At 40.3% G+C, this 25534-nt stretch overlaps 1 protein-coding gene across 2 annotated transcripts in view; it reads right to left on the reverse strand.

Moving 5' to 3' along the window:
* The window catches only part of Spdya (speedy/RINGO cell cycle regulator family member A), a 33056-nt gene extending 7943 nt beyond the window's left edge, over positions 1-25113 (reverse strand). The window contains exons 1-5 of one of the 2 annotated variants that reach the window (XM_059248628.1): positions 24959-25113; positions 21350-21599; positions 19674-19732; positions 16268-16353; positions 10051-10222 (exon numbers count right to left, since the gene is read on the reverse strand). In XM_059248628.1, coding sequence (XP_059104611.1) covers positions 10051-10222; positions 16268-16353; positions 19674-19732; positions 21350-21581 — 549 coding nt within the window. In that variant the 5' untranslated portion in view covers positions 21582-21599; positions 24959-25113. The remainder of the gene's footprint in view (positions 1-10050; positions 10223-16267; positions 16354-19673; positions 19733-21349; positions 21600-24958) is intronic. The other variant, XM_059248627.1, reaches the window with a different exon arrangement.
* Positions 25114-25534: the final 421 nt, after the last annotated feature.

A 25534-nucleotide genomic window follows, 5' to 3' on the forward strand; every position in this document is an offset into this window, starting at 1 on the left:
GTTTTAAGTCAAAACCTTTAGCTTCAGTTAACAATGACCCACAGTAAATGAGAATTATAATAATCCTGAAATGAGCCAGGTAGTGGTGGCACATGCCTTTAGTCCCAGCACTTGGGAGGCAGAGGCAGGTGGATCTCTGTGAGTTCAAGGCCAGCCTGGTCTACAGAGCGAGATCCAGGACAGGTACCAATACTACACAGAGAAACTCTGCATCGGGGGGCTAGGGGGGAACCCTAAAATGAGAGCCAGACAGAGCCATACTAGTTGCCTAAACTAGTGATTTTTCTAAAATGTTTTAAAAATTCTAAAATTTCAGAGCTATATTGGGAGCCTAGGAAGGACAACGGAAGGCAGCAGCAGAGGAGCTCAGTTTTAGGGGTGTTGTATAAGGTGTATAATTTTGTTTGATAAGAAAGAACTCTTGCTAGGAAAATAAAATCCTACTAGATTAGTTTATTCAGCAAATGGTGGTAGTGTGACTTTACCAAACAAGTACTGTACCACTGAGCCACATCACAAATCTCCATACAAGTTTCTTAAATTTTATGTGTGTTTGAATTTATAGACATAGATAAAATACAATAAATCTATAGAATAAATACACACACATACATGTGTACACACATGAAGATGGTGGGGAGAGGAGAGAAACTAGGTTTCATATAGCTCAGGATGGCTTTGAACTCACTGTATGGCTAAGGATGACCTTACCCTTGAATTTCTGGTCTTCTTGTCCACCTCCTAAATGATGGGTTTACGGGTGTATACCACCATGACCTGTGTATGTGGTGCTAGGGATCAAACCCAGTGCTTTATACAAATTAAGCAGGCACTATTCCACTGTGCTAGATTCCCCTTCCCAAGAATTTCTTTTTTTTGTCTTTTCTTTCTTCCCCCCACTCCCCCCACATAGGGTTTATCTATGTAGCCCTGACTGTCCTGGAACTCACTCTGTAGACCAGGCTGGCTTCGAACTCACAGAGATCCATTTGCCTCTGCCTCCCGAGTACTGGTGCCTTATTTCTTTCATTTTTAGTGAGTGACTGTCTTTTCCCCAGCACTTTCCATGTCCAGACTATTCTTTTCCTTTTGTCTTAGTATAACTGTTCCCTGAAGACTCAGCACCAGTTCCATTTTAAAAGTCCCAGCTTGTAAGTCTTACTGTGAGTGCTGTCTTAAGACTACTGCCATATGGAAGCAGCCAAGAATTGGAAACTATTGACGTTACAAAGCCTAATATGGTTTTTGTTGGAATCTTGGTCTAGTGGGAAGAGCATCGGGAAATAGGAAGCAAAAGGCACAAATAGAAGGTGTAATAAACTGCTCCTTTTGTAATGTGAGCAGTAGCATAGTCTATCTCCATGCTAACTCAGCTAGAAAGAAATACGCATTTAAAAAAGTCTACATGTAGCTGGGCGGCAGTGGCACACACCTTTAATCCCAGCACTCAGGAGGCAGAAGCAGGCAGATCTCTGAGTTCGAGGCCAGCCTGGTCTACAGAACGAGATCCAGGACAGGCACCAAAACTACACAGAGAAACCCTGTCTCAAAAAACAAAAACAAAACAAAAAAGTCTACATGTTTATACTATAAATACATATATAATTAGAATATTACTATAATAACAGCCATGAACTAAGCCTGTCCCAGGATCACAAGCTTGTTCTTAATTCTTTAGGACCTAGGGCAAATTAGCTAACTTTCTAGGTCCTGGAGTATCTTTTATATACAATGTCAAGTGCTAAGTCAGATTCCATGGAAGAGGTTTCTCTGACATTGGTAGCAGCTGCCCTACTAAAACCAATTTCCTCCTTTAAAAACACTTTATCATTAGGGATATTTTGTTTGGTGCCTTTGGTAAAATGAAGATTGGATAGTGTTTTGATCCCAAGAAGGGATAGCAGTATGTGTAAAGAACACTGGCCCTGCAGTTGCCTTAATAACTGTGTGTCCTTAGAGAAGTTATGTGCATCCTCCGTGCTCCATCAGTCCCCTATCTGGAATTACCTAGCTGACTCTCCAGAATGGTTGTGAGAGGTAATTCATGTGTGGGGATTACAGCCATGCCTGACAGGCTCTCAAACACTTCAAATGCTGTTTTCCCCTTGAATCTTTACAGCACTTAACATAATTTTATGATACTGGGTGACATAAGGCCATTTTCATGCAAGTATGTAATGTACTTTGAGCATATTCCCCCCACACCTTGCTACCCTTACCTCTTTACTCCTTGCCATTCCTATTAGTTCCCTTTATGTTTTGCTGCTTTTATTTTACTACCACTACTACTACTACTATTATTATTAGAAACAGTTGTCTCTTTATGTAGCCCTGGCTGGCCTGGAGACCAGGCTTGGCCTCACAATCACAGAGTTCTGCCTGCCTCTGCCTCCCACATGCTGGCATTAAAGCTGGGCACCACTATGCCATCCCAGCCATATTTTCATGTCAGCTGTACATATATGGCTTGGTGCAGCTCTATAAAAATCTAAGATGCATAAAAATGAGAGAATGTGGTATTTGCATTTTTGAGATCTACAGAGTAATAAGACAAGAAAGGGAAATAAAAGACCAAAATATGAAAAGAAGTCAAAGTATCCATATTTTTAGATGATCTGGTTTCATACATAAAGTCCACAATCCCAAGATTCCACCAGAAAACGCTTAGATCTGACACTTTCAGCAAAGTAGCAGCATATATTAATAACACAAACATACAAAAAATCCGTCGTCGTCGTCGTCTTCCTATATACCAATAACAAACATGCTGAGCAAGAAGCCAGAAAGACAATCTTAGTCACAACTTCCTCAAAAACAAACAAACAAACAAAAACCACCTTGGAATAAACCTAACCAAGGAAAGAAAAGAGCTCTACAATGAAAACATATTACTGAGCTTTAAGCATCATTTATATGTGCTGATTCTCCATAGCTGCTATTACCCAGTTATCACCCTAATTCCTATGTTTAAATACCAAATTCCTTAATTTCCCCCCCCCCCCGTTTTTTTGGGTTTTTTTTGGGGGGGGTTCGAGACAGGGCTTCTCCATGTAGTTTTGATGCCTGTCCTGGATCTCACTCTGTAGCCCAGGCTGGCCTCAAACTTACAGAGATCCACCTGGCTCTGCCTCCTGAGTGCTGGGACTAAAGGCCCCTGGCTCAAATTCCTTAATTTTTCAATAAACTAGTTTGATTCTCTTCCCTTTCTTATTATAGAATCCAACATTTTCCCCGTTATATAGATCTGAAACCAATAACTTCCTTTCCCACATATGCTATATCCAACTTATTACAAAGTCATAACAATTATAATTTTGTAACATCTCTAACACTGGCTTCACTGCCAGAGCATGGCTATCTAGTTCCTAAACTAGCAAACTTAGCTCTTTCCAGCACATTCCAATAGAGGGTCTCTTTTGCATACCATCATTGTATTATTCTGCCCAGTACTATTGCTCCCTAAATCACATGGTAGCTGACAGAAGTAAGTTATGCTGATACTGTGGCACTACACCAGAGTACAAAAATTAGCAAAAAGAAAAGCTTCCCCGCCAATCAACTGCCACCCTCTATGATACATGAAAAGTGATGGGATGGAATGTCTCTCAGTGGATAGGCACCCTCTCTAACCTGTGAACCAGTCTAGAAATTATCCATCACCAATGTAAATTAATTTCACTCCAAACGAACTATGTCTAAAAAGGTAAGTAGTTAAGAAGCCAAGATCAGAATCAGAAAGGAAATGGGTCTTCATTCTTTCTGGAAAAGTCATTTACACACACACATACACACACACACACACACACACACACACACACACACACACGTATATGTGTAAGTATATGTATATAGAGAATGTGTATTTTTATTTGCACATAATTATAGCCCACCATTCTTCAAACAAGTATTTAAGGGAGCTGAACACAAAATTGAGTGGGTGGGTGCTGGAGAGATAGCTCAACTGTTAAGAGCACTTGCTGCTCCTGCAGAGGACCTGGGTTGGGTTCCTAGTAAACACATGGTAGCTCACAACTCTCTGTATCTCAGTTCCAGAGGATCTAATGCTCTCTTCTATAATGGCACCAGACATACATGTGGTGCACATACACTCATGTAGATAAAACACCCATATGCATAAAATAAGTCTAAAAAACAACAAAAAAGAATTCACTAAACTGGACCCAAAGAGGAAATTGAACTAAAGTGGGAAAAAGCAGACAGAGTTATAAAATGCAATGTAGTTAATATGGTTATAGATAATAGCTTTTCAAATGTGGTTTTAAAAAGAAAAAGGGGTTGGGTATAGTGGTGCATCCCTTAATCCAACATTCAGGAAGCAAAGACAGGCAGATCTCTGTGAGGTCAAAGCCAGTCTGTTCTATGTAGTAAGTTCCAGGACAGTCAGGGCTATGTAGAGAGACCCTATATTAAAAAAAAAATAAGGAAGGAAGGAAAGAAAGGAGAAAGAGAAAAATTACAAATCTCAATATTATCTAAAAGGGGATGGTATGTTCTTTAACAGTACTAACAAAAAGACAAGTCGTAACTTAACCACACTTTTTAATCTGAGAAATGGAAAGAATAGTTATGCTTCTTAATTCTCAAGCTGAGATACAGGTGAATCTTGTAAATCACCACTGAGAAGTTTCTATGGAGGCAGATGGCACAGAGGAAACAGAAGAGCAGGAAGTCATTACACACACAGCCGCTCAAGTTGTGGCTCTGCTTCTTCTTACTGTCCGCTCTGCACACATAAATCCTAACTAATGTCCTTGGGTCCTCAGTTCTATCGCTGTAAAGGAAAAATGTCTCCATCCTCAGAGGTGTCTTTGTGAGGATAAAACAATGCATATTGGGGCTGGAGAGATGGATCAGTGGTTAAGAGCACTGGCTGCTCTTCCAGAGGACCCGGTTCAGTTCCCAGCACCTACATGGCAGCTCACAACTGTAACTCCAAGATCTGACACCCTCACACAGACATACATGAAAGCAAAATACCAATGCATATAAAATAAAAATAAAAAACAATGCATATTGAGTTAGAATACTTCTTAGTTCCTTTTCTATTGCTATGATAAAATATCATGACCAAGACAACTTAGAAGATGTTCAATTTGGGGCTCACAGTGGCAGAGGGACAGAGTCGATGACATCATGGCAGCAGGCAGACAGGAAAGGTGCTGTAGCTCACACCTTGATCCAGCAGCACAAGGCAGAGAGAGCTAACTGGGAATGGCATTGGGTTTTAAAACATGAAAGCCCACCCCCAGGGACACACATCCTCCAACACACCTCCTAATACTTCCCAAACAGTTCCACCAACTGGGGACCAAGTATTCAAGCATCTGAGCATATGGGGTCATTCTCATTCAAACCACCACAAATACTATGCAAATACATATTACTATTATAAGCACACTTTTAGCTACTATTCCAGTGTGAGTTCATTTTTGAATATAGGACTAAAGAATTGTTTTGATTGACAGTATGCTAGTACAGGATTTCAGTAACAGATGTATAGGTTGCCTAATTTCTAACAACATATCTTACTACTCAACCTCCAAGTATTCACACCTGCATGGGTTCAAGTCAGACAAAATTCCAGCACTCAGAGGTGAAGAAGGTAGACACAGGGTCCTACCCCAGTTGAGAGGATTCTTGCAGTTGATGCTTGCTGGGAGAGAGGGCAGGGGTCAGTTTTCTCCAGTTGAGTGTCACTGGGTGTGTCAACCACACTCTGGGTGCAGACTCCATGCCTGCCACTGAGAAAGACAAATGCAAAGATCCTACCGTGTAAATGTACCTGGCTTGATTGAGAGCAGTAAGGAGGCTAGTGTAGCTGAAAGGAAGACTTTATATATAGAGGTTAGAAAAGAACAAACAATGGATAAGCATGGTCAGGAGATGTGGACCAAGTGATAAAGGAGCTACGGACCATAGTAAGGTCAATGTTGCGTATACCCTATATGAACTGGGAAGCTACTGGGAGTTTCTGAAAAGAAGAGTCATTAAAAAACTCACTTGGGGTGGGGACTGGAGAGTTGGCTCAGTGGTTAAGAGCACTTACTGCTCTTCCAGGGGACCTGAGTTTGATTCCCAGCACCTGCATGATGGCTCATAACAGTCCATAACTCCAGTCCCAGGAGTTCTGATGCCCTCTTCTGGGCTCTGTGGGTACCAGGTATGCATGTGGTATAGGCGTACATGCAGGTAAAATATCTATACAAATACAATTTTAAGAAACTTACTGTGGGGAGACTTAACAAATAATTACTTTCACAATTATACCAAGAGCAAACTATAAGGGAAAAAGGTTATGAGACTTTTTGTTGCTTTTTGTTTTATGGTATCAGGAATTGAATCTAGGGCTGTGGGTATGCTTGGCAAACACTCAGTCACTAAGGTACATTCCATGCCCAGGAGAGACTATTTGCAAAGTTATAACAATTAAGGCAACCAGTGATAAAGTGTTAGTAGTAGAAATGCTAAGAAATAGTATGATGCTGGATTTTTTAATTTAAATTTTATTTTTTGTATATGAGTGTTTTGCCTGCATGTATGCCTGCATGCCTACCACTCATGTGCCTAGTGTCTGGTGCCCACATAGACCAGAAGAGAGCATTAGATCCCCTGGAACTGGAGTTACAGACAGTTCTGATATGTCATGAAATTGAACTAGGATCCTCTGGAAGAGCAGTCCCTGCCTTTAACCATTGAGCTATCCCTCCAGCCCCCTGCATAGCTTTTGAAGGCAAGGATGCAGGGGGAGGAAAAGAGCCAAAGGTGACAGCTTTGTGACAGGAACAACCAGAAGGACAGAGTTGCTTCCTATTAAGATATGGAGGACTGTAAAGAAGCATGTTTGCTGGTTTATGTGTAGGAATCGGGAAAGCAATCTTACATGTTAAGGTTTCAATCAGACAATGGAATAAACAGTCTGATATGCAGGTCTGGAATTGGGAGAGACCTTTCGAGCTCTACATTAAAGTCTTCTAAAAATATTTTAATTTTTATCTGTATCTGCACATGCCCATGCCTGTAGATACCAGAAGAGTGTGTCAGATCCCTAGGAGTAGAGTTAGAGTGGTTGTGAGCTGCCAGCTATGGGTGCCAGGAACTGAACTCTGGTCTTCTGGATGACTAGGAAGTGGTGAACTGCTGAGCTATCTCTCCAGTCCCTCTAAATTGATGTCTTAAGAATGAACGAGATCACTTACTAAGTTAATTCCAGTAGAGGTAAGAATAGGTCCCAGGACTGAGCTCCAGGGCACCTTAATAAGGCTGATGAGATGAAAGGGAGCTGACAGAATACGTGGAAACCTGTCAACCTTGAAATTCAGAAAGCCTCATGAAGATAGTGGATCAGAGAAATAAGTGTGAAAATACTGCTGCTAAGTGGAGGACTAAAAACTAAAAACTGACCTATGCTTTTGGCAACATGAAGCTGTCAGGAGGCTTTGACAAAGTTCTGTTCAACAACAGAGGAAAGGCTTTGTGTAATAGTTTCAAAGAGAATGGAAGAGAACAGACTAGAAGCACAGTATATATACTTAGAAAAAGTTAGGGTGTTCAAAATGGACTCTGTCACTCTCAAGATTGGCAAATAGCTATGCAAACTGCTATTCACTACTTTTTTGAGACAGGGTCTCACTAGTTATGTAGTCCAGGTTGAACTTGAATTTGAGATCCTCCTGCTTCAGCTTCCTGAGTACTGAGATTATAGGAATGGACACTGATTATCCACTTGACCCAAGTAGAGATGTAAAAACGACATACAAGAAATAGAGACATAAAAATAAGTTACAGGGTTCTTTCATACCCTGGAACTGGATGAGTTCAGTTTGAATGACAGTGCATTAATTTTAGAGGCCTCATATATATAACTTTTCATCTTTCCCCATTGACTTTAACTTTGTAGAGTCTTAGCTTGCTATATACTCTTTCTGTTACTTCCTGTGCTCTGTTATTTCTGAATCCTTGCATATGTACTAGGGCCAGGCAGGGGTAGTACACGCCTTTGATCCCAAACTGGTCTACGAATTGAGTTCCAGGACAGCCAGGGCTGTTACACAAAGAAACCCTGCTTCAAAAAGCCAAAACCAAATTGCTGTGGGATGGTCTGTATGTCAAATCTGTTGCTCTGATTGGTCAATAAATAAAACACTGACTGGCCAGTGGCCAGGCAGGAAGTATAGGCAGGACTAACAGAGAGGAGAATTGAGAGAACAGGAAGGCTGGAGGAGACACTGCCAGCTGCCGCCATGACAAATAGCATGTGAAGATGCCGGTAAGCCACGAGCCACGTGGCAAGGTATAGATTTATAGAAATGGATTAATTTAAGACATAAGAACAGTTAGCAAGAAGCCTGCCACGGCCATACAGTTTGTAAGTAATATAAGTCTCTGTGTTTACTTGGTTGGGTCTGAGCGGCTGTGGGACTGGCGGGTGACAGAGATTTGTCCTGACTGTGGGTCAGGCAGGAAAGCTCAACAACACCAAATCAACAAAAAACCCATTTATAAATAAAATGATTTATCTTAATAAAATATAACCTTAAAAAAACAATGTGCTGAGCATGGTGATGCATACCTTTAGTCCCATCTCTTGGGAGACAATGGCAGACGGATTTCTGTGAGCTAGCCTAGTCTACATAGAGAGTTCCAGGACAGCCAGGGCCACAGAGAGAGACCCTGTCTCAAAAGAAATTAAATATACCCAAGGAATGCTCTATCATACCACAAAGATATATGCTCAACTATGTTCATAGCAGCATTATTTGTAATAGCCAGAACCTGGAAACAACCTAGATGCCCATCAACTGAAGAATGGATTAAGAAAATGTGGTACATATACACAGTGGAGTACTACTCAGCAGTGAAAAACAATGACAGCAGGAAATTTGCAGGCAAATGGATGGAACTAGAAAATATCATCCTGAGTGAGGTAACCCAGACCCAGAAGGACAAACATGGTATGTACTAACTCATAAGTGGATTCCAAATATAAAGCAAAGAACAATCAGACTGTAACCCACAGAACCAGGGAGGTTATTTAGCAGGGAGGAACCTAGGATGACTGTGGCTTATAATAAGTTTTGGTTTTACTCAATCACTGGGCAAGTCTCAGTGAAACAATTCACTATTAGGATAAGAATTTGTACTGTGCCGGGCGGTGGTGGCGCACGCCTTTAGTCCCAGCACTCGGGAGGCAGAGCCAGGCGGATCTCTGTGAGTTTGAGGCCAGCCTGGGCTACCAAGTGAGTTCCAGGAAAGGCGCAAAACTACACAGAGAAACCCTGTCTCAAAAAACCAAAAAAAAAAAAAAAAAAAAAAAAAGAATTTGTACTGTATCAAGCTGATAATAGAAAAATAAATAAATAAATAAATAAATAAAATATTAGTTTGCAAACTATGTAAAAAAATTTTTAAATACAAAACGTATTCTTTGTGAAAAGAGGTATGGATTTTAAATATATTTAAATTTATTTAAACTATATACCATGCTGTTGGCCTCAATGTTGGAAACCTGAAAATTCATATACTTTAGTGGAAATTATTATTCAGCTCTAGTTTCCTAATTGTATAATAATCTTAAATAAGATGCTTTAGTATGTCCACAAGTCCTTTGCTAGCATACTGGTGATCTTTCAGACAGGAGGGGGGACACGACAATTAGAATAGTATAGAAGTAGTCTACTCTGAAAAATGGAAATTACAACTTTTAATAATTCTGATAAAATTCAAGCAGAAACAGAATATACAAGTTGTTCTCGTAATAGCGACTAAGGCTAATGATCTCTGTACATGTACAAAGACAGAGAGAGAGATAGGAAGAGAGCATTAAAAATCAAAGTGGGCAGGACATAGTGGCATAATACGCTTGTATCTTAAAGAGGACAAAATAGGGCTGTGAATTCCAAGCCGGGGTGGGCTACTTGCGGGTATCTACATCCAAATAAGGAAGCAAAACTAAACCAAACCAAAAATAAATAAACCAAGGAAAATTAGGTAAACAAAGATTATAAATCAAAAGTGTTTTAAAATCCTTACCTCTTCACAGCACCGCCTGCTCACAATAGCCCTATAGTCAATTCTGTCCCAGAGTTGGTCCCTTAACTTTAAGAAATTGGGGAACAATTTTCTCCAGTTTTTCCCTAAAGCCCATGGAAAAATTTCATACTTGGCTTCTTCTTCATCTTCTTCAACTGTATTAGCCAGATACCTAACAAAGAGGATCAACAACCCAAAAAAGAAATGGGTAAGGACAAGAACAGCAGATAACAAAAAAAAAAAAAAGAAAGAAAGAAATACAAATGACTTATCAATGCACAAAAGATACTCATATCTAAAATACACAATAAAAATGGTGATATAATGAATTTTCTATCTGTTGTACCACCTAGGTGTTTCTGTATTCCTATAAATGTTGACCTTTGCTCTGGGTTGCAGTAAGTTACCCTGAAACAGTCTAGGCTTTTCCGACTTCTTAGGTGAATCTGTGGTGTGTTCAGTCTGGAGCTAATCAGCCAACCCCAGACAAGACTTCGTAGGGTATCTCCTGACTACTCCAGGGACTGTGGCTGTTTGTCTGGCTGAGAACAGCATGTTCTAGATGAATGACTGTGAGGCACTTTTTCTGTCTTTCTTTGGGATGTCTTCAGACAGCTCCTTTATACACATTTGGAAGTCAGTATTTTGCCAAATACTTGAGGGGAACCAGGCATACAAAGAAGCAGAAAAACAAACACCATGATAAAGAGAATAACTAACCAATCAAAACCAACCCAAAACTGATACATAAAAGGACATCAAAACAGCTATAACTATTCTATATGCTCAAAAAGGAGATACAATGCAACTGTTCTTCTAGAGATGAAAACTACAATGTGTAGGATGAAAAACACTGAACTAGATTAATGGAAGACTGAGTACTGGAGAAGAGAGTTGTCAATTGAAGGTACAGTAACAGCATCTACGCAAATCAGAATATAAAGACAAAAATAAAAATCAGAAACAGAACATTAGTTAAATGTGTGAAAACTTCAGGAAATGAATTTAAAGTGAACTTGAAATCTGAAAAGTGGCAGGTAGACAAAAATATTGATGAAATAGATGAATTTTTCAGAAGTTTGAAGAAAATGTGACTAGGGATGTAATACAGCTGTTACCATGTTCCCACAGCATGCAGGACTGGGTTTGGTCCCAGCACTGCATAAATAGGTATGTGGCATATACCTGTAATTACAGTCCTAGGGAGGTAGAGGCAGAAAGATCAGAAGTTCAAGGACATCTTTAGCTACATAGATTTGAGTCCAACCTGGACTACAGGAGACCCTTTATACAAATTTGACAAAAAAACTATAAATCTATAGCCAGGTGGTGATGGCACATGCCTTAGTCCCAAAACTTAGAAGGCAGAGGCAGATGGATCTCTGAGTGTAAGGCCAGCCTGGTCTACAAAGCAAATTTGAGAACAGCCAGAGCTACACACACACACACAAAAAAAAATCCCTGTCTTGAAAAACTAAAAAAAGAAGCTGGGCAGTGGTGGCACACACCTTTAATCCCAGCACTCGGGAGGCAGAGGCAGAAGGAGCTCTGTGAGTTCGAAGCCAGCCTGGGCTACAGAATGAGTTCTAGGACAGGCTCCAAAGCTGCACAGAGAAACTCTGTCTCAAAAAAACCAAAAGAGAGAGAGAAAAAAACTGAAAAAGAAAACAACAACAACAAAACCCTCCAAACAACAACAACAACAACAAAATCCCCCAGAATCAAAACAAAACAAACAAAAACCAAAAAACCCCACCCAAAACAAACAAACAAAAAACCATACAAATCTACAAAGAAGTTCAATGAATAAGAAACAAGAAATCACAAGAAAATTATCCATGAAACATCATAGCCAAATTGTTCAAAAGCAATGATAAAATCTTAAAAAGCAGTCAGACAAAAAAAGAGACACATTAAGCTAGTGTGTTGGCACACACTTGTAATCTTAGTACTTGAGAGGTTGAGACAGAAGAATCAGGAATTCAAAGCTATCCTCAGCTACATAGTAAGTTTGAGTCCAGCCTGGGCTACATGAGACCCTGTTCCCCCCACCCCAACCCACCCCCACCAAAAAAAAAGGAAAGAAAAAAAAAGAAAAAGAGGCAGGAATAAAGTTAAGGATGGGGCAGATTTCTAGTAAGAAGCAATGCAGGCTCCACAGGTTACTTTAACAACAACAACATTACAAAACACACAAGGAAGCAAGACACCATGAGCAGAAGCAAATACCAAAGTCAAAACAGAACATAAAAACAACTGTCTAGGAGCTGGAGAGGCTCTTACGGAGGACCTGGCTTCAGTTCTCAGTACCTGTAATCTCAGCATTTAAAAGGCAAAGGAAGAAGGAAGATCAATTCAAGATCATCCTTGGCTACATAGGGAGCTTGGGGCTAGCCTAGGCTACAAATACCTGTCTTAAAAGATTTTAAGGGCTGGAGAGATGGCTCAGAGGTTAAGAGCACTGGCTGCTCTTCCAGAGGTCCTGAGTTCAATTTCCAGCAACCACATGGTGGCTCTCAACCATCTATAATAGGATATGATGCCCTCTTCTGGTGTGCAGGCATGTATGGCAGAGCATTCATACATAAAATATAAATAAATTTAAAAAAGGATTTTAAAAAATAAGAAAAGAAAATGAAATTCAGGGTGTTACAAGAATGTTTTAAGGAAGCATTACATGACTACATAGAAAATATAAGCATTACAACTGTGGCTAACAAGAGACGCTTAGTGAAAAGAAATACCAAGTTAGCCTATAGAAAACATATGATCAGAAACAGGATGAAAATTATAATTCATGCTACTTAAAATATAATACAATCTGCAGTGTAATCTTAAAGATTACTACACAGTAAAAGCCAAACAACACTTTAATGGCTATCACCACAAACAAGTGAAACAAATTCAGTTTCAGGCTTCTACCTGCATCTGCACTAAAGCCATTTTTGGTTTATCTTTGTCAGGTGAAGAACACTATAGAATATGTATGTATGATACTGAATGAAAATGTAACACTGAAACATGTAAATGGCAATTTAACAGTGTCAAGGCTGAATCTGGCTCTTGGAAATACCATATATGAATTTGCACCTCAGCAACTCTGCTCCTTTTTTCCCGTTTTAGCCCAGGCTGCCCTCAAACTCATGATCCTCCTGCCGTGGCTTCCTAAATGTTGGGGGTGTAGGTGTATACTACAACACCTGGCTTCCTTACTAACTTCTGTGATCTTGCAAAGTGATTTGTCCTCCTAAATTCTGTTTCTACATCTATAAATCAGGAATAAGAAATGCATTTCATTTCATTCCAGCACTTGGGAGGCAGAGGAAGGCAGGCGGATCTCTGTGAGTTAGAGGCCAGCCTGATCTACAAAGGGAGTTCCAGGACAGCCATGGAAATCCTGTCTGGAAACAAACAAACAAACAAACAAACAAACAACAAAAAGAAATGAATTTCATAAGAAAACTAAATGTATACATATATAAGAAGTGGCAATTGACACATATACTCAGTATTAGCTATTACTATTAAATTCTTCCAGTTTAGCAACTATCACCAAATATTAAATTCAGCTTATTTTTCCTACGTTCTGAAAGAAACAAAATGTCTCTCTAATGCATAGATAAGGCTCCTCTGGTCTGACTTCTTTAAAAACTCTGATTCTAGCCGGGTGGTAGTGGCGCATGCCTTTAATCCCAGCTCTCGGGAGGCAGAGGCAGGTGGATCTCTGTGAGTTTGAGGCCAGTCTGGTCTACAGAGCGAGATCCAGGAAAGGCATAAAGCTACACAGAGAAACTCTGTCTCAAAAAACAAAAACAAAACAAAAAAACCAACTCTGATTTTAAACACACTTTGAGTAAAAACTTATTCCTTGGTGCTGACAGCTATTATGACACTCCAGTGTCTTTAAATTTTGTTTTTATGCCGGGCAGTGGTGGTGCACGCCTTTAATCTCAGCACTTGGGAGGCAGAGGCAGGAGGATCTCTGTGAGTTTGAGGCCAGCCTCCAAAGCTACAGAGACAAAAAAGAATACATTTTGGAGCTGAGAAACCCTGTCTCGAAAAACGACATACACACAAAAAAATTGTTTTTATGTGTTTGAGTGTTTTGCCTGCCTGCCTGTGAACCATGTGTGTGCCTAGTGCCCAGAGGCCAGAAGAGAGATTCCCTGGAACTGGAGTCACAAGTGGTTATGCTGGGAACTGAACCCCAGTCCTCTAGAAGAGCAGCTATCTTAAACCACTGAGCCAGTCTCTCCAGACCCCAATACTGCAATGTTTTTGTATACAGTTCCTAGTTTAACACTTAAAATTATGTACATACATTCTAGCTGCATTGTTGTATCCACATATAGGGTAAAAAAAAATCATATTCATTGTTTTTTTCTTTTTGCAGGGGGTGGGGGGCGTTGCTAGTAATTAAAGTCAGGGCTTCATGCATACCAGGGAAACACTCTACTCACACACCACAACTTCCAAAATGTATTCTTTTTATTGGTTTGTTTTGAGACAGGGTTTCTCTGTAAGAGCCCTGGCTGTCCTGGAACCAAAATGTATTCTTTTTTTTTTTTTTTCAAGCCAGGGTTTCTTTGTTTTTTGTTTGTTTTTTGTTTGTTTGTTTGTTTGTTTGTTTGGTGCCTGTCCTGGCTGAATCTCGCTCTGTAAAACAGGCTGGCCACGAACTCACAGAGACCCGCCTGCCTCTGCCTCCCGAGTGCTAGGACTAAAGGCATGCGCCACCACAGCTCAGCTCCAAAATGTATTCTTTTTTGTTTTTGTTTTTGTTTGTTTTTTTTTTTTCGAGACAGGGTTTTTCTCTGTGTAGCTTTGCACCTTTCCTGGATCTCGCTCTGTAGACCAGGCTGGCCTCGAACTCACAAAGATCCACCTGCCTCTGCCTCCCAAGTGCTGGGATTAAAGGTGTGTGCCACCACTGCCTGGCCCAAAATGTATTCTTAAATTTAATTTTTTCCCTTTTATTCTAAAGCAGTGCTGAGGACTGACCCCAGGGTTTTGTGCATACTAAGCAAGTATTCCACCACTGAGTTATATCCCCAGCCCTGAAATGATATTTTTTCTAACCAATAATGACCTATAAATTGGAAAATTACATCATTAAAACAACAGATAACAAAGCTATCATTAATTAATGTGATATCAATAGAAAATCTGGAGAATAAACAATATTCAGTGTTTGATGAGACTATCAGTGAAAACAAAAGTATTAAATATGAATTAATTCCTATCTTTTAGATATAGACCTAAAAAGAACTTATCCAAGTCAGGCAGTGGTGGTGCACGCCTTTACCAACACTTGGGAGGCAGAGTGGATCTCTGTGAGTTCCAGGCCAGCCTGGTGTATAGAGTGAGTTCCAGGACAGCCAGGACTGTTGCACAAAAAAATAAATAAATAAATAAAAAATCTCAACTCCCCCCAAATAATATATCCAAAATATTTTTCACAAAGATTCAAGTTATAAAAGTGTGATAATGATTTTACTACATACTAACTGGCAGATTAAAAAAGAATATTCTGCCTTTTAAAAATTATAAATTGCTGGGTGTGGAGGCAAACATCTTTAATCTCAGCACTCAGGAGGCAAAGGCAAGTTGATGTCAGTGATTTCAAGGCCAGCCTAGAGTACATATAGTGAGTTCCAAAACAGCCATGACTACATACAGAGACCCTGTCTTAAAAAAAAAAAAGTGTGTGAGCTAGGGTAGGAGTGGGGGTGGGTGGGTATCACAAGCCTTTAATCCTAGCACTTGGGAAGCAGAGGTTGGTGGATCACTGTGAGTTTGAGGCCAGCCTGGTCTACAAAGGGAGTTCCAGGTTGTTACACAAAGAAACCCTGTCTCAAAAAAACAAAATCAAACAAACCAGAAAAAAAAAACACAAAACAACAAGAACAACAAAAAAAAACAGTAGAGTTGGGAAGGAAGAGAAAGAGAATTGAGGAAATTTATATAAGAGCACTGTAGAAAATATAAAATACATAATACAATCTGAAGTGGGATACTGAACAATAAATCTGGCATGTAATGTAAGAACAGGGAAAAGAACATTAAAACTATCCTATTAAAGTAAAATATACATAATTTTCATACACAAGAAGGCCTATTAACAATATCCATAAAAATTTAATGTCTCTGCTTTAAATTACAAATCACATATATTGTAAATAATCAATAAAATTCATTTAATGGAAAGCATACTTACAGAGCAATAAAGAAATTTATCCTGGTATGCTCATTTATAGTAAATTTAGCTCTCTTGAAATAAACAAATGTCATAGCCAAAAGATACTATAAGGAAAAGTTAGAAATTAATATTAATGGTTTGCTTTCAGTAATACAACTGCTATAAAATAGTTGACTTTAAACCTTAAGACATTATTCATCTTTATACAATCACCTGAGTACTTATTTTTGTCTCCTGTAATTAATCCACTTGAATAGTATGAGAATTACTGATAATTTATCATATTTATCTAGGTGGATTTCTAAGTTTTATTATAGCTGATGCATTCTAAAATTAAAACTCCATTTTTTTCTAACTTAAATTTCAGACTTACAGAGAAGTTGAAATAGTTCGATTAACCAAACATCTTTCACCGAGATTCACCAATAGTTACTTTTTAAGAATGACTTTAAATAATTTCAGAAATTAGGATAGCAAGGCTTAGTTTTCACTGAGAAAACACATTTTAAATGTAATATTACAAAGACACAATTATCCTATTTGAACATATGCCAAGATCTAATGGTTCAAAGTTGAAACAAGTAAAGTATAATTTTTTTCTCTCTCATACTTATTCATTATCTAATAAGGGCATTGTACAAGAAGATGATTCTAAGTGTTCCCTTCATTTCCAAGTAAAGGGCTCTTGAATTAATGTCAGGTATTCTGGGATAGTTACTTTTCAAACACTGCCCCCTGCTGTTCTCCAGCATTAAAGCACTTAAACTGTACTGTTAACCACACCTCTAAAGAAACTGAGTATTTGGGTATATCATTACTGTTTATTTGAAAACTGACACTGTGATTGTTTTAAAGATTACATTTTTGGAGACATATTCTATTTTTACACTTATTTATATTTATTTATTTATTTATGTGTGTCATGTGTCAGGTCACCACCAAGGTGTGGAGATGAGAAAACAATTTAGGAAAGTCTATTCCATTCTCTCTTCTATTGTGTGAATCCCAGATCAACTCAGGCATCAGGCACCATTAGCAGCTGATGTAGTACGTATGTATCCTGCCAGCCTCACATTATCCAATGTTTATGATAAAATGTTAGCATGCCTCAGGTTTACCTCAAAGTAACTTACATTCCCGGGAAGAAGGGTTAAAAGAAACAAGAATGGCCACGTTGATGATGACTGTACTTTTAAGAGCCACATGGAAGGTCTTTGTCTTTATTTAAAATTGTGTGTGTTTCAGTCATTCTAAACCAATCTCCAGAGGCTGCAGAGATGCCTCAGCCATTAATTAACAGTGCTGTCTATTCTTCCAGAGGAGGTTTGGTTCCTAGCACCCACATGGGGGCTCACAACTGTCTATAACTCCAGGTCTTAGGACCTGACAACCTTTTCTGACCTTCAAAGGCACCAGGCATGCAAGTGGTGCACAGACATACATACAAGCTAAACACCCAAACACATAAAGTTTTTAAAAAGCTTTCCAAAATTAATTTTTTATTTTAAAAATATTTTAGTTTTTAATTGTGTGTGTGTGTGTGTGTGTGTGCATGAGTGTGCACATGAGTGCAGATGCCTGAGAAGACCAGAAGTCATCAGATCACCTGGAGTTGGATTACAAGCAGTTATAAGTCACTCAGTCTGGGGGCTAGAAACTGAACTCAGGTCCTCTGGAAGAACAGGAAGTGGTCTTAACCACTCAGCCATTTCTCTAGGCTCCCAAATTAAAAACAAACAAAAACAACTTTTTTTTTAAATCTTTGCCACATTTAAGTATGAAATAAAAGCCTTCATCTCAATACTTAGAATTAAACCATAAGCTAATCTTCTAAACATTCCTTTATCTATTGATTTATATTTTAACTGTTACTGAACTTAATATATGACTGCCCAGTCTAAATGGGTATTTATAAAAGTAAAATGGCAACTATTCAGCTCACACAAAAGCATAGAAACAAATATTGAATGTATCCACAAAAAGCATAGACATCACTGTTCCTAATAAACTAGACAGTTTATGAAATATTAACATCTAACTGAAGAACATGTTAAACTAATTGTACCTTGTAAGAGTATTAGGAAGAGTGGGGCATGAGAAGTCTCAATAAGAATAAAGTAGATGGACATCTGGGCACACGCCTTTAATCCTCACACTCTCGAGGCAGAGACAGTGGATATCTTTGAGTTCAAGTCTATATAGGAAGTTTTAGGCCAGCTAGTGTTACATAGTTAAGCCCATGTCTCAAGAAAATAAGTACAATGATACACACATATGAAAATGTCACAATGAAACTCATTTCTTTGTATACTAAGCAAAAAGAGAGTGATCCGGGATTTTAAAGATATTTTAAATTTTGTCGTATTAGCACACACACACATGCATGTGCGTTCGTGCGTGCGCGTGTGTATGTGTGTGTGTGTGTGTGTGTGTGTGTGTGTGTGTGTATGCATATGCACGCACTCATGCACCCTCCAGGAGCTAGAATTACAGGCAGTTGTAAGCAGCCAGATGTGGGTGGAAGAAACCAAACACAGATCCTCTGGAGGAGCACCAAGTGCTTTTAACTGCTAAGCCGTTTTTCCAGCCCTACAAGCCATTTGTTCTATAGAATAATTCTCAATTTTCATTTGTCTAGTGTTTTTCAAAGTATGTGACAGGTGCCAATCTATGGTTGTTATCCAGCAGTGAGGAAGCCAACATGGAATAAGATGTTATTTATGCTATTAGAAATTATATTTTATACATAGCAATTTAATGCCTGTTGAATTTTAGTAATATCCAGGAGATAACTAGAATTTTGGGTATGAATTACTTATAAAACATATAGGAGACCACCTTAATGGAGTGAGTCTTAAGAACTTTTTCTCCATACCAATTAAAGGGAGTAATTCCACCCAAACTGTATTGAATCTAGCTGACGACAATGATATATGTCTATACTCCTAGCTCTTAGGAGGTTGAGTTAAGATGATTGTGAATTTATGAATTTGAGGTCAGGGTGGGCTGGAGTGAGAATGTATCCTTGCCCTCCACCCCAACTCCCTACTTCCACTCCTGCTACCAAAGTATTGAATCTCTATTCTTGTTTCCGAATAGATTTGGTAAAAATTAAGTGTAAGAATTCTGCTTTGGGGGCCAGTGAGGTGGCTCAGTGGGGAAAGGCACATGCTGTCATGGTGGAAGAAACAAGTCTGTGTAAATTGTCTTCTGATCTCCACATACTGGCTATGGCATACATGTTGTGATACACACACACAAATATGAAATAAATATGACAGAAGAATTCTGCTCTGAAGGAAAAATGTAGGCTAGTTGTTTTTCTAACCTAATGAAGGAGAAAATTCTTATTGGGTATCATAAAAATTTTAATGGTCTAGTAACATAACAATGATGGTTTATGATTATACTATTTCCAGTTTACCTTGTCTGCAATTTTACAGCAACAGTCCATCCACAAGAAATCTTGAATTAAATCGTCATCTACAACAAAAGATAACTTTGACTTATCTTCTTTAAAATGTTTCCTTTTGAAAAAATAATTTCTATATTGGGACATTTTAAAGTAATGTTTAGAAATTAAGCAAAAATGGCTGCTAGTTTAGTTGTCATTTTTTTTAGTATATTTATTATTGCAAGGACATCTATTTCCCATCTGATTTACTTTACTACGTATATACTCAACTTTAAACATGAATAATATGCTTTATTTTCTGAGTATCCAACAGCATGTTGGGTAACTTCTTTTGCAGTCAATTTTAAGAGGCAGATATGAAATCTGATGCAAGATAATTCATCTTCTAAGAACTAATATCTTAATACTGTTCTAAGTGTATTACTTTTTCTATTACTTTCTCCTTTTTTCATTTTGGGTATTATTCATTTTGGATCCTTTCCTCTATTTCCTCTCCATTATTATTCAAAAAAATATAAATGTGTCTATATAAATAACTTCAAATTTTACTTGGACTTATAATTAACAATTAATTTTGAGAAAACTGATATTAGGATAAAAAGATCAACAAAATCTTGAAGAATAATATCTACCCCAGAGTGGTGTTGCATGCCTTTAATCCCAGCACTTGGGAAGCAGAGGCAGGCGGATCTCTGTGAGTTCAAGACTGGGCTGTTCTACTCCAGACCAGCCAGGGTTACGTGGCGAGACTCTGTCTCAAAACAAAAACACAACAAAAAGCAACATCCAAAAAGTAAATTTAAAAAAACCCTTGTTTTGATTTGAAAGCATTAAAATAGATGATCTCAAAATATGTTGAAAACTATCAGAATATAATCTAGAAAAATCCCCTTCATTTTAATAATAAAGCAAAAAGGACTTTTTATTCATTTTGCATGTTATGAATTACATCAATGTAATTAATATTTGGAAAATTCTAAGAATAACTTGATTTTCTGAGAATTAATTTGTATGTTAATTCTGTTTCTACTTCTTAAATTACCTAATATGGTAGAATCGGGTGAAGAGTATTCAAAAAGCTTGTGAGTAAGGGCTGGAGATGACCAACAAAATGGGAATTTTACTTGCCTGTAATCCCAGCATTTGGCAGGGGAGGGCGGGAGGATTAGAAACTCAAGGTTATCCTTGGCTACATAAAGAGTTCAAGGCTAGCTTGGCATCGTGAGACCCTTTCTGATACAGAGGTGGGGAGGAGGAAGAGACGGGGTAAAGAAAAGTTTTGGGCATTACTGTGGGTCATAATTTTGTTCTATTCTTAATAAGGAGAAATGGACATGTTAACATTCTCAATTCTGATGGGGAAAATCTTTGTAACTTCTGTTTACATTCCTTACATATTTTATCTCATCATTTAGTTTTGATACTCTTTACATCTTACCATGCACATAGCCTTCCTCTATAAACAAGGAGGTCTGTTACACACAACTATTCGATTGTGCTATGATCTGACTTCCTATCAGGAAATGTCTACCCTATCCCTTACTCTAATGTCTACCTTGCTCTATGACTGCAAAAGCAGGCTCCTTTTCTTGGCTGGTATAAATACTACATTGTAAACAACTGACAAAAGAGCTTTGCATTCTGATTCTTAAGTACTTTATACTATTAAAATGTCTTACACCTACCAAATAATTTAAAGAAAGCAGTCATTTCCTGACGCTGTATAATTAGACAGGGTCCTTTGGGCCGCTTAGATTTGTTATTATGTGCATTTTTTTCAGATGCTTGCCAACTATCTTTAAGAATAGGACGCTTCAGATTAATAGGTTTTCTAGTTTGATGTGACCTATTTGAACCTGATTTTACATGAACAGTGACAGTAGGTGGTGTCTCACAACACATCTGATTATGCCGCATTTTGGCTTCCCAAGATTCCTATAAAAATAAAAATACAAAATTATTGATCACATTCATTCATTTCTACATTAAAACCTAGCTGGATACTACCAGATGCAGTCATATAAAATGTTGATCTTGCTATTAAAATGTTATTTGTAACACTGAGTCATATTAGAAATTGTTCTTTCAGCACTCAGAAATGCTATGCCTCTTTTGGGTAAAGATATACTCCCTCTTGTTGCATTTTGCCTTGGTTATTCTGGAACTCAAAATCAAATCTGAAACTTGTTTATTTTCTTTATTGCAGTGTGGTGTTCCTTTTTCCTGTTAAGTTTTCCTTAGTCACAAAGTTTCCATATTCAATAAGCAATTACTGGTATTTTCTGAACAGTTTTAGCAAATAAATGGCACATGTGCTTTGTAGAATTTTCACAATTTATGTATGTATGTATATACATACATATATATTTGGTTTTTGTTGAGACAGGGTCTCACCATGTAGTTCTTGGCCAGCCTGGAAATCACTAGGTAGATCAGGCTGGAATAACTCCAGGATCCTAATAAGAACATCTGAATCCACAACTCATAGTGACCCAAGCAGCCACACTTCCCTTGGCACTCAAGGAGTTATGTACAGATTCTCCTTCCTGACTCTCAGAAACTTCCCTGATGAAGGTGAGGCTACATCCAAACTAGCTGGGTACTACCAATACTGTCCAATCTGAGAGTCACATACATAGTTTAATATTTTTAAGCCATATTTAAAAAGAAAACATGAGGGCTGGGCTACAGCTCAGTGGGAGGGGAGACTACACAATTGCCGAGCCATGCATGAGAGCAGGGACTCAATCCTCAGTGCTGAAAACAAAGTTAATTTTAATAAATCCAATGTAATAGATCAAACATGCAATTTTAACATCTAATCAATATAAAATGAATAAAATATTTTACATCCTAAATCTTTTAAGTCTGGTACATTTTTGATATTTTGTACATATCTCAATTTTATGCTAACTACTAAATAGCTCAAAATGTAGTCCTATAAAAATGAAGTAGTGTATAAGAGAATATTTTACACCCCTTCCATTTTATATTTAAATTAAATAAAAATTAAAGTTTTCTGTTGCACCCAGCCAAATTCAAGTGTTTATGGTTGCATGTGGCTACTGGCTACAGTATTAACCAGTGTCGAGTTAGATTATAAAGAACTAGGCAGAAGGGGCTGGAGAGAGAGCTCACCAGTTAAGAGCATTCACTGTTCTTTGAGAGAATCCAGGTTCTCAGCACTCACACAGTGGCTCACAAGCATCTAACTCCAGTTCCAGGGAATTCCGGGCCTCCTTCTGGCCTCTGAGGGTGCCAGGAATGTATGTAGTGTACAGACACACATGCAGGCAAAAAAAGTGTGTGTGTGTGTGTGTGTGTGTGTGTGTGTGTGTGTGTGTGAAGAGAGTGGAGGGAAGGAGAGGGAGGGAGGGAGGGAGAGATGGGAGAGAGAGAGAGAGAGAGAGAGAGAGAGAGAGAGAGAGAGAGAGAGAGAGAGAGAGAGAGAGAGAGAACTAGGCAGAGGACAGTTAGGAATGGAGACAAGTGCTTGTAGCCATGGCTATGTCTTTAGTCTGAGAGGAGCCTGGACAATATATAGAAACTGTATCTCAAAAGTAAACAAACAGAACCAACTAGCTAATGACAAAAATTAGACTGAAGGAATTACAATTCGTTCTATAATTAGTTCTTGTCTTTTGATTTGCTTCCTTCATCTGTCTTCTGGAATAAAAACAACTAAGCAGTCACTCAGCTTCTCAAACGGAGTGGGGCAGGGCTAGGTTCAGTAACAGGACACACCAGAATACACACTATCGTGGCACACTGTCCTCTTGACTCAATGGTAAGTGACTTTCAAATAACGTTTTTATATTAAAATGGGTAAATAAGAAAATGCAAACTTCGTGTATCAGACTATTTCATCTAAGACTTGAGAAAACAGGAAAAGGGGAAAGTCTGAAATTCCCAAACAGAGTTTCACTGGAGTTAATACAGACTGAAGGGCTGTGGAGTAAGAGCTTAAGGACAGAGACATCTATGCTACAGCCTGTGGCAAATCCCACTTTGCAGGATCTCTTTGACTTAGCTCTTGGTCTAGAGGGAAAGAATAAAAAGGCAAATGAAACTATGGGGCATTTCTCAAGAGAAAGAGGGAAAGGGGGCCTGAGAGAAACTGCCCAACGGTATTGTGGAGTGATTTCCTCCAAACAGCACATTCCATCCTGGAGGGAAGCAGCCTCCGAGTCGGGAAGTAAACGGAACGGGGCTCACAAAACAAACAACTCACAAGACTCATGAGCCCCCGACCCAAGGTTACCTAAGCAGTAAGGACTTGGAGGAGAGGAAACCGACTGCCTGCCTGTACAGCCCTCTCCCGGTCATCACCCATGCTGGGGTGGCCTTTTCAGTGATGCGGTCGATTCATCCATGCTTCTCTGAGGAACCCCAACAAACCCTCACTGGTGCACCAAACTGGACTCGGGTGGAACCCCTACTTTTGGGTCACTGGTTCCCTATCTGGGGTAAGTAGATACTGGTTTGCATCTCTCAAGGATAAGTCTCACAACACACACACACACACACACACACACACACACACACACACACACACACACAAATCCTTCAATTCACCTGCATGCATTCTACCCAACATCTGAAAAATCATAGCACAATTCATAATGACGACGACTGGGGGTCTGTGAGGTGTGGGGTTTTGTTTGGTTGTGTGTTTGGTTGTTGTTTTGTAAATTGTGGAGGCATCTGAGGAAAGTTCTCTCTGGGTGGAGTCTAAAGGGCACCTGGCGACAGAATCATCAATTGAATACTAAGTTTTTCTGTATGAAAAACCTAACCATCTTCGGAGACTCGGGGCAGGTAGGCGGGAGAGACCCTTTCGTACGTGTGGCGATGAGACCCAGCAGCTCCCCACTCAATCCTCCCGCGGTGCGGCTCGGGGCCGGGGGCGTGGGACCCGGGCCGGAGCGGCAAGGCTCGCACCCCCCTCAGCCCCCTTCACCGCGCCCCCCGCGCCCCGTGCCGGGCGGCCGGGTCCCTCCAGCGGCTCCCGACCCCACCACCGGGGTTCCCTCCTCTCGCCCCCGCGCCGCCAGCTCCCGTCCCCCGGCCTCCCTCGGCGACGCCCACCCCGCGATGTCCCTCCCGACCCTTGGAGCCGGCGCCGGGCCCCGCTCGAGGCCGCGAGCCCGCGGCGCCGGCTGAGGGCTGCTGGGGGGGCCCGAGGCGCCCTCGCCTCCTCACGCAGGACCGCGGGAGCGAGCGGGGGGCACCGGCGCCGCCGCCGCCGACACTCGGGACGCGTCACCAGGCCCGCTCGGTGAGGGCGAAGGTACCTGCTTGCGCAGAGCGGCTTAGGGCGAGCGGCCCCGCAAGCAGCCTCGGCCGACAGCGAGCTGCCTCAGGCGGTTACGCGCCGGTCGCCCGCAGGCCGCAACACCCGCTCTTCCAGCCGCCAGCTGGCCCCGGCCGGGAGCGTGCGGCCGCCGGAGCCAATGGGAGCGCGGGAACGGCCGGGGGCGGGGCCGGCTTGGCGCCGGAGCCAATGAGAGCGCGGGAACGGCCAGGGGCGGAGCTGGCGCTGTAGCTCCGCCCCCGCCCCGCCCCGCCCCCGCGTCTTCTGCCGTTATTCTGCTCCAGCTCCGTGGACCTCCCCGGTGGGATCGCGCTTTCCCGCGAACGTGTCGGTGCGGAACCGTTGAGGTGGGCCCGACGGGACGAGGAGACGGTGCTGGCCAGCAGGCCCGGGGCGGCCCGCCGTCCTCCCCACATCCAACCCCTCGTCTCTCCGCACGCGCCTCGCTCCTGGGAGCTCCTGAGAGAACGCTGCCGCCCCAGAACCGCGTGTGCACAAGTGTGTAAAAAGGAGGAAGAGCCCGCCTAAGCTAGTTCCAAAGGTGTGAATAAAGTGG

Source organism: Peromyscus eremicus, chromosome 22, assembly GCF_949786415.1.
Source record: "Peromyscus eremicus chromosome 22, PerEre_H2_v1, whole genome shotgun sequence".
Taxonomy (NCBI): domain Eukaryota; kingdom Metazoa; phylum Chordata; class Mammalia; order Rodentia; family Cricetidae; genus Peromyscus; species Peromyscus eremicus.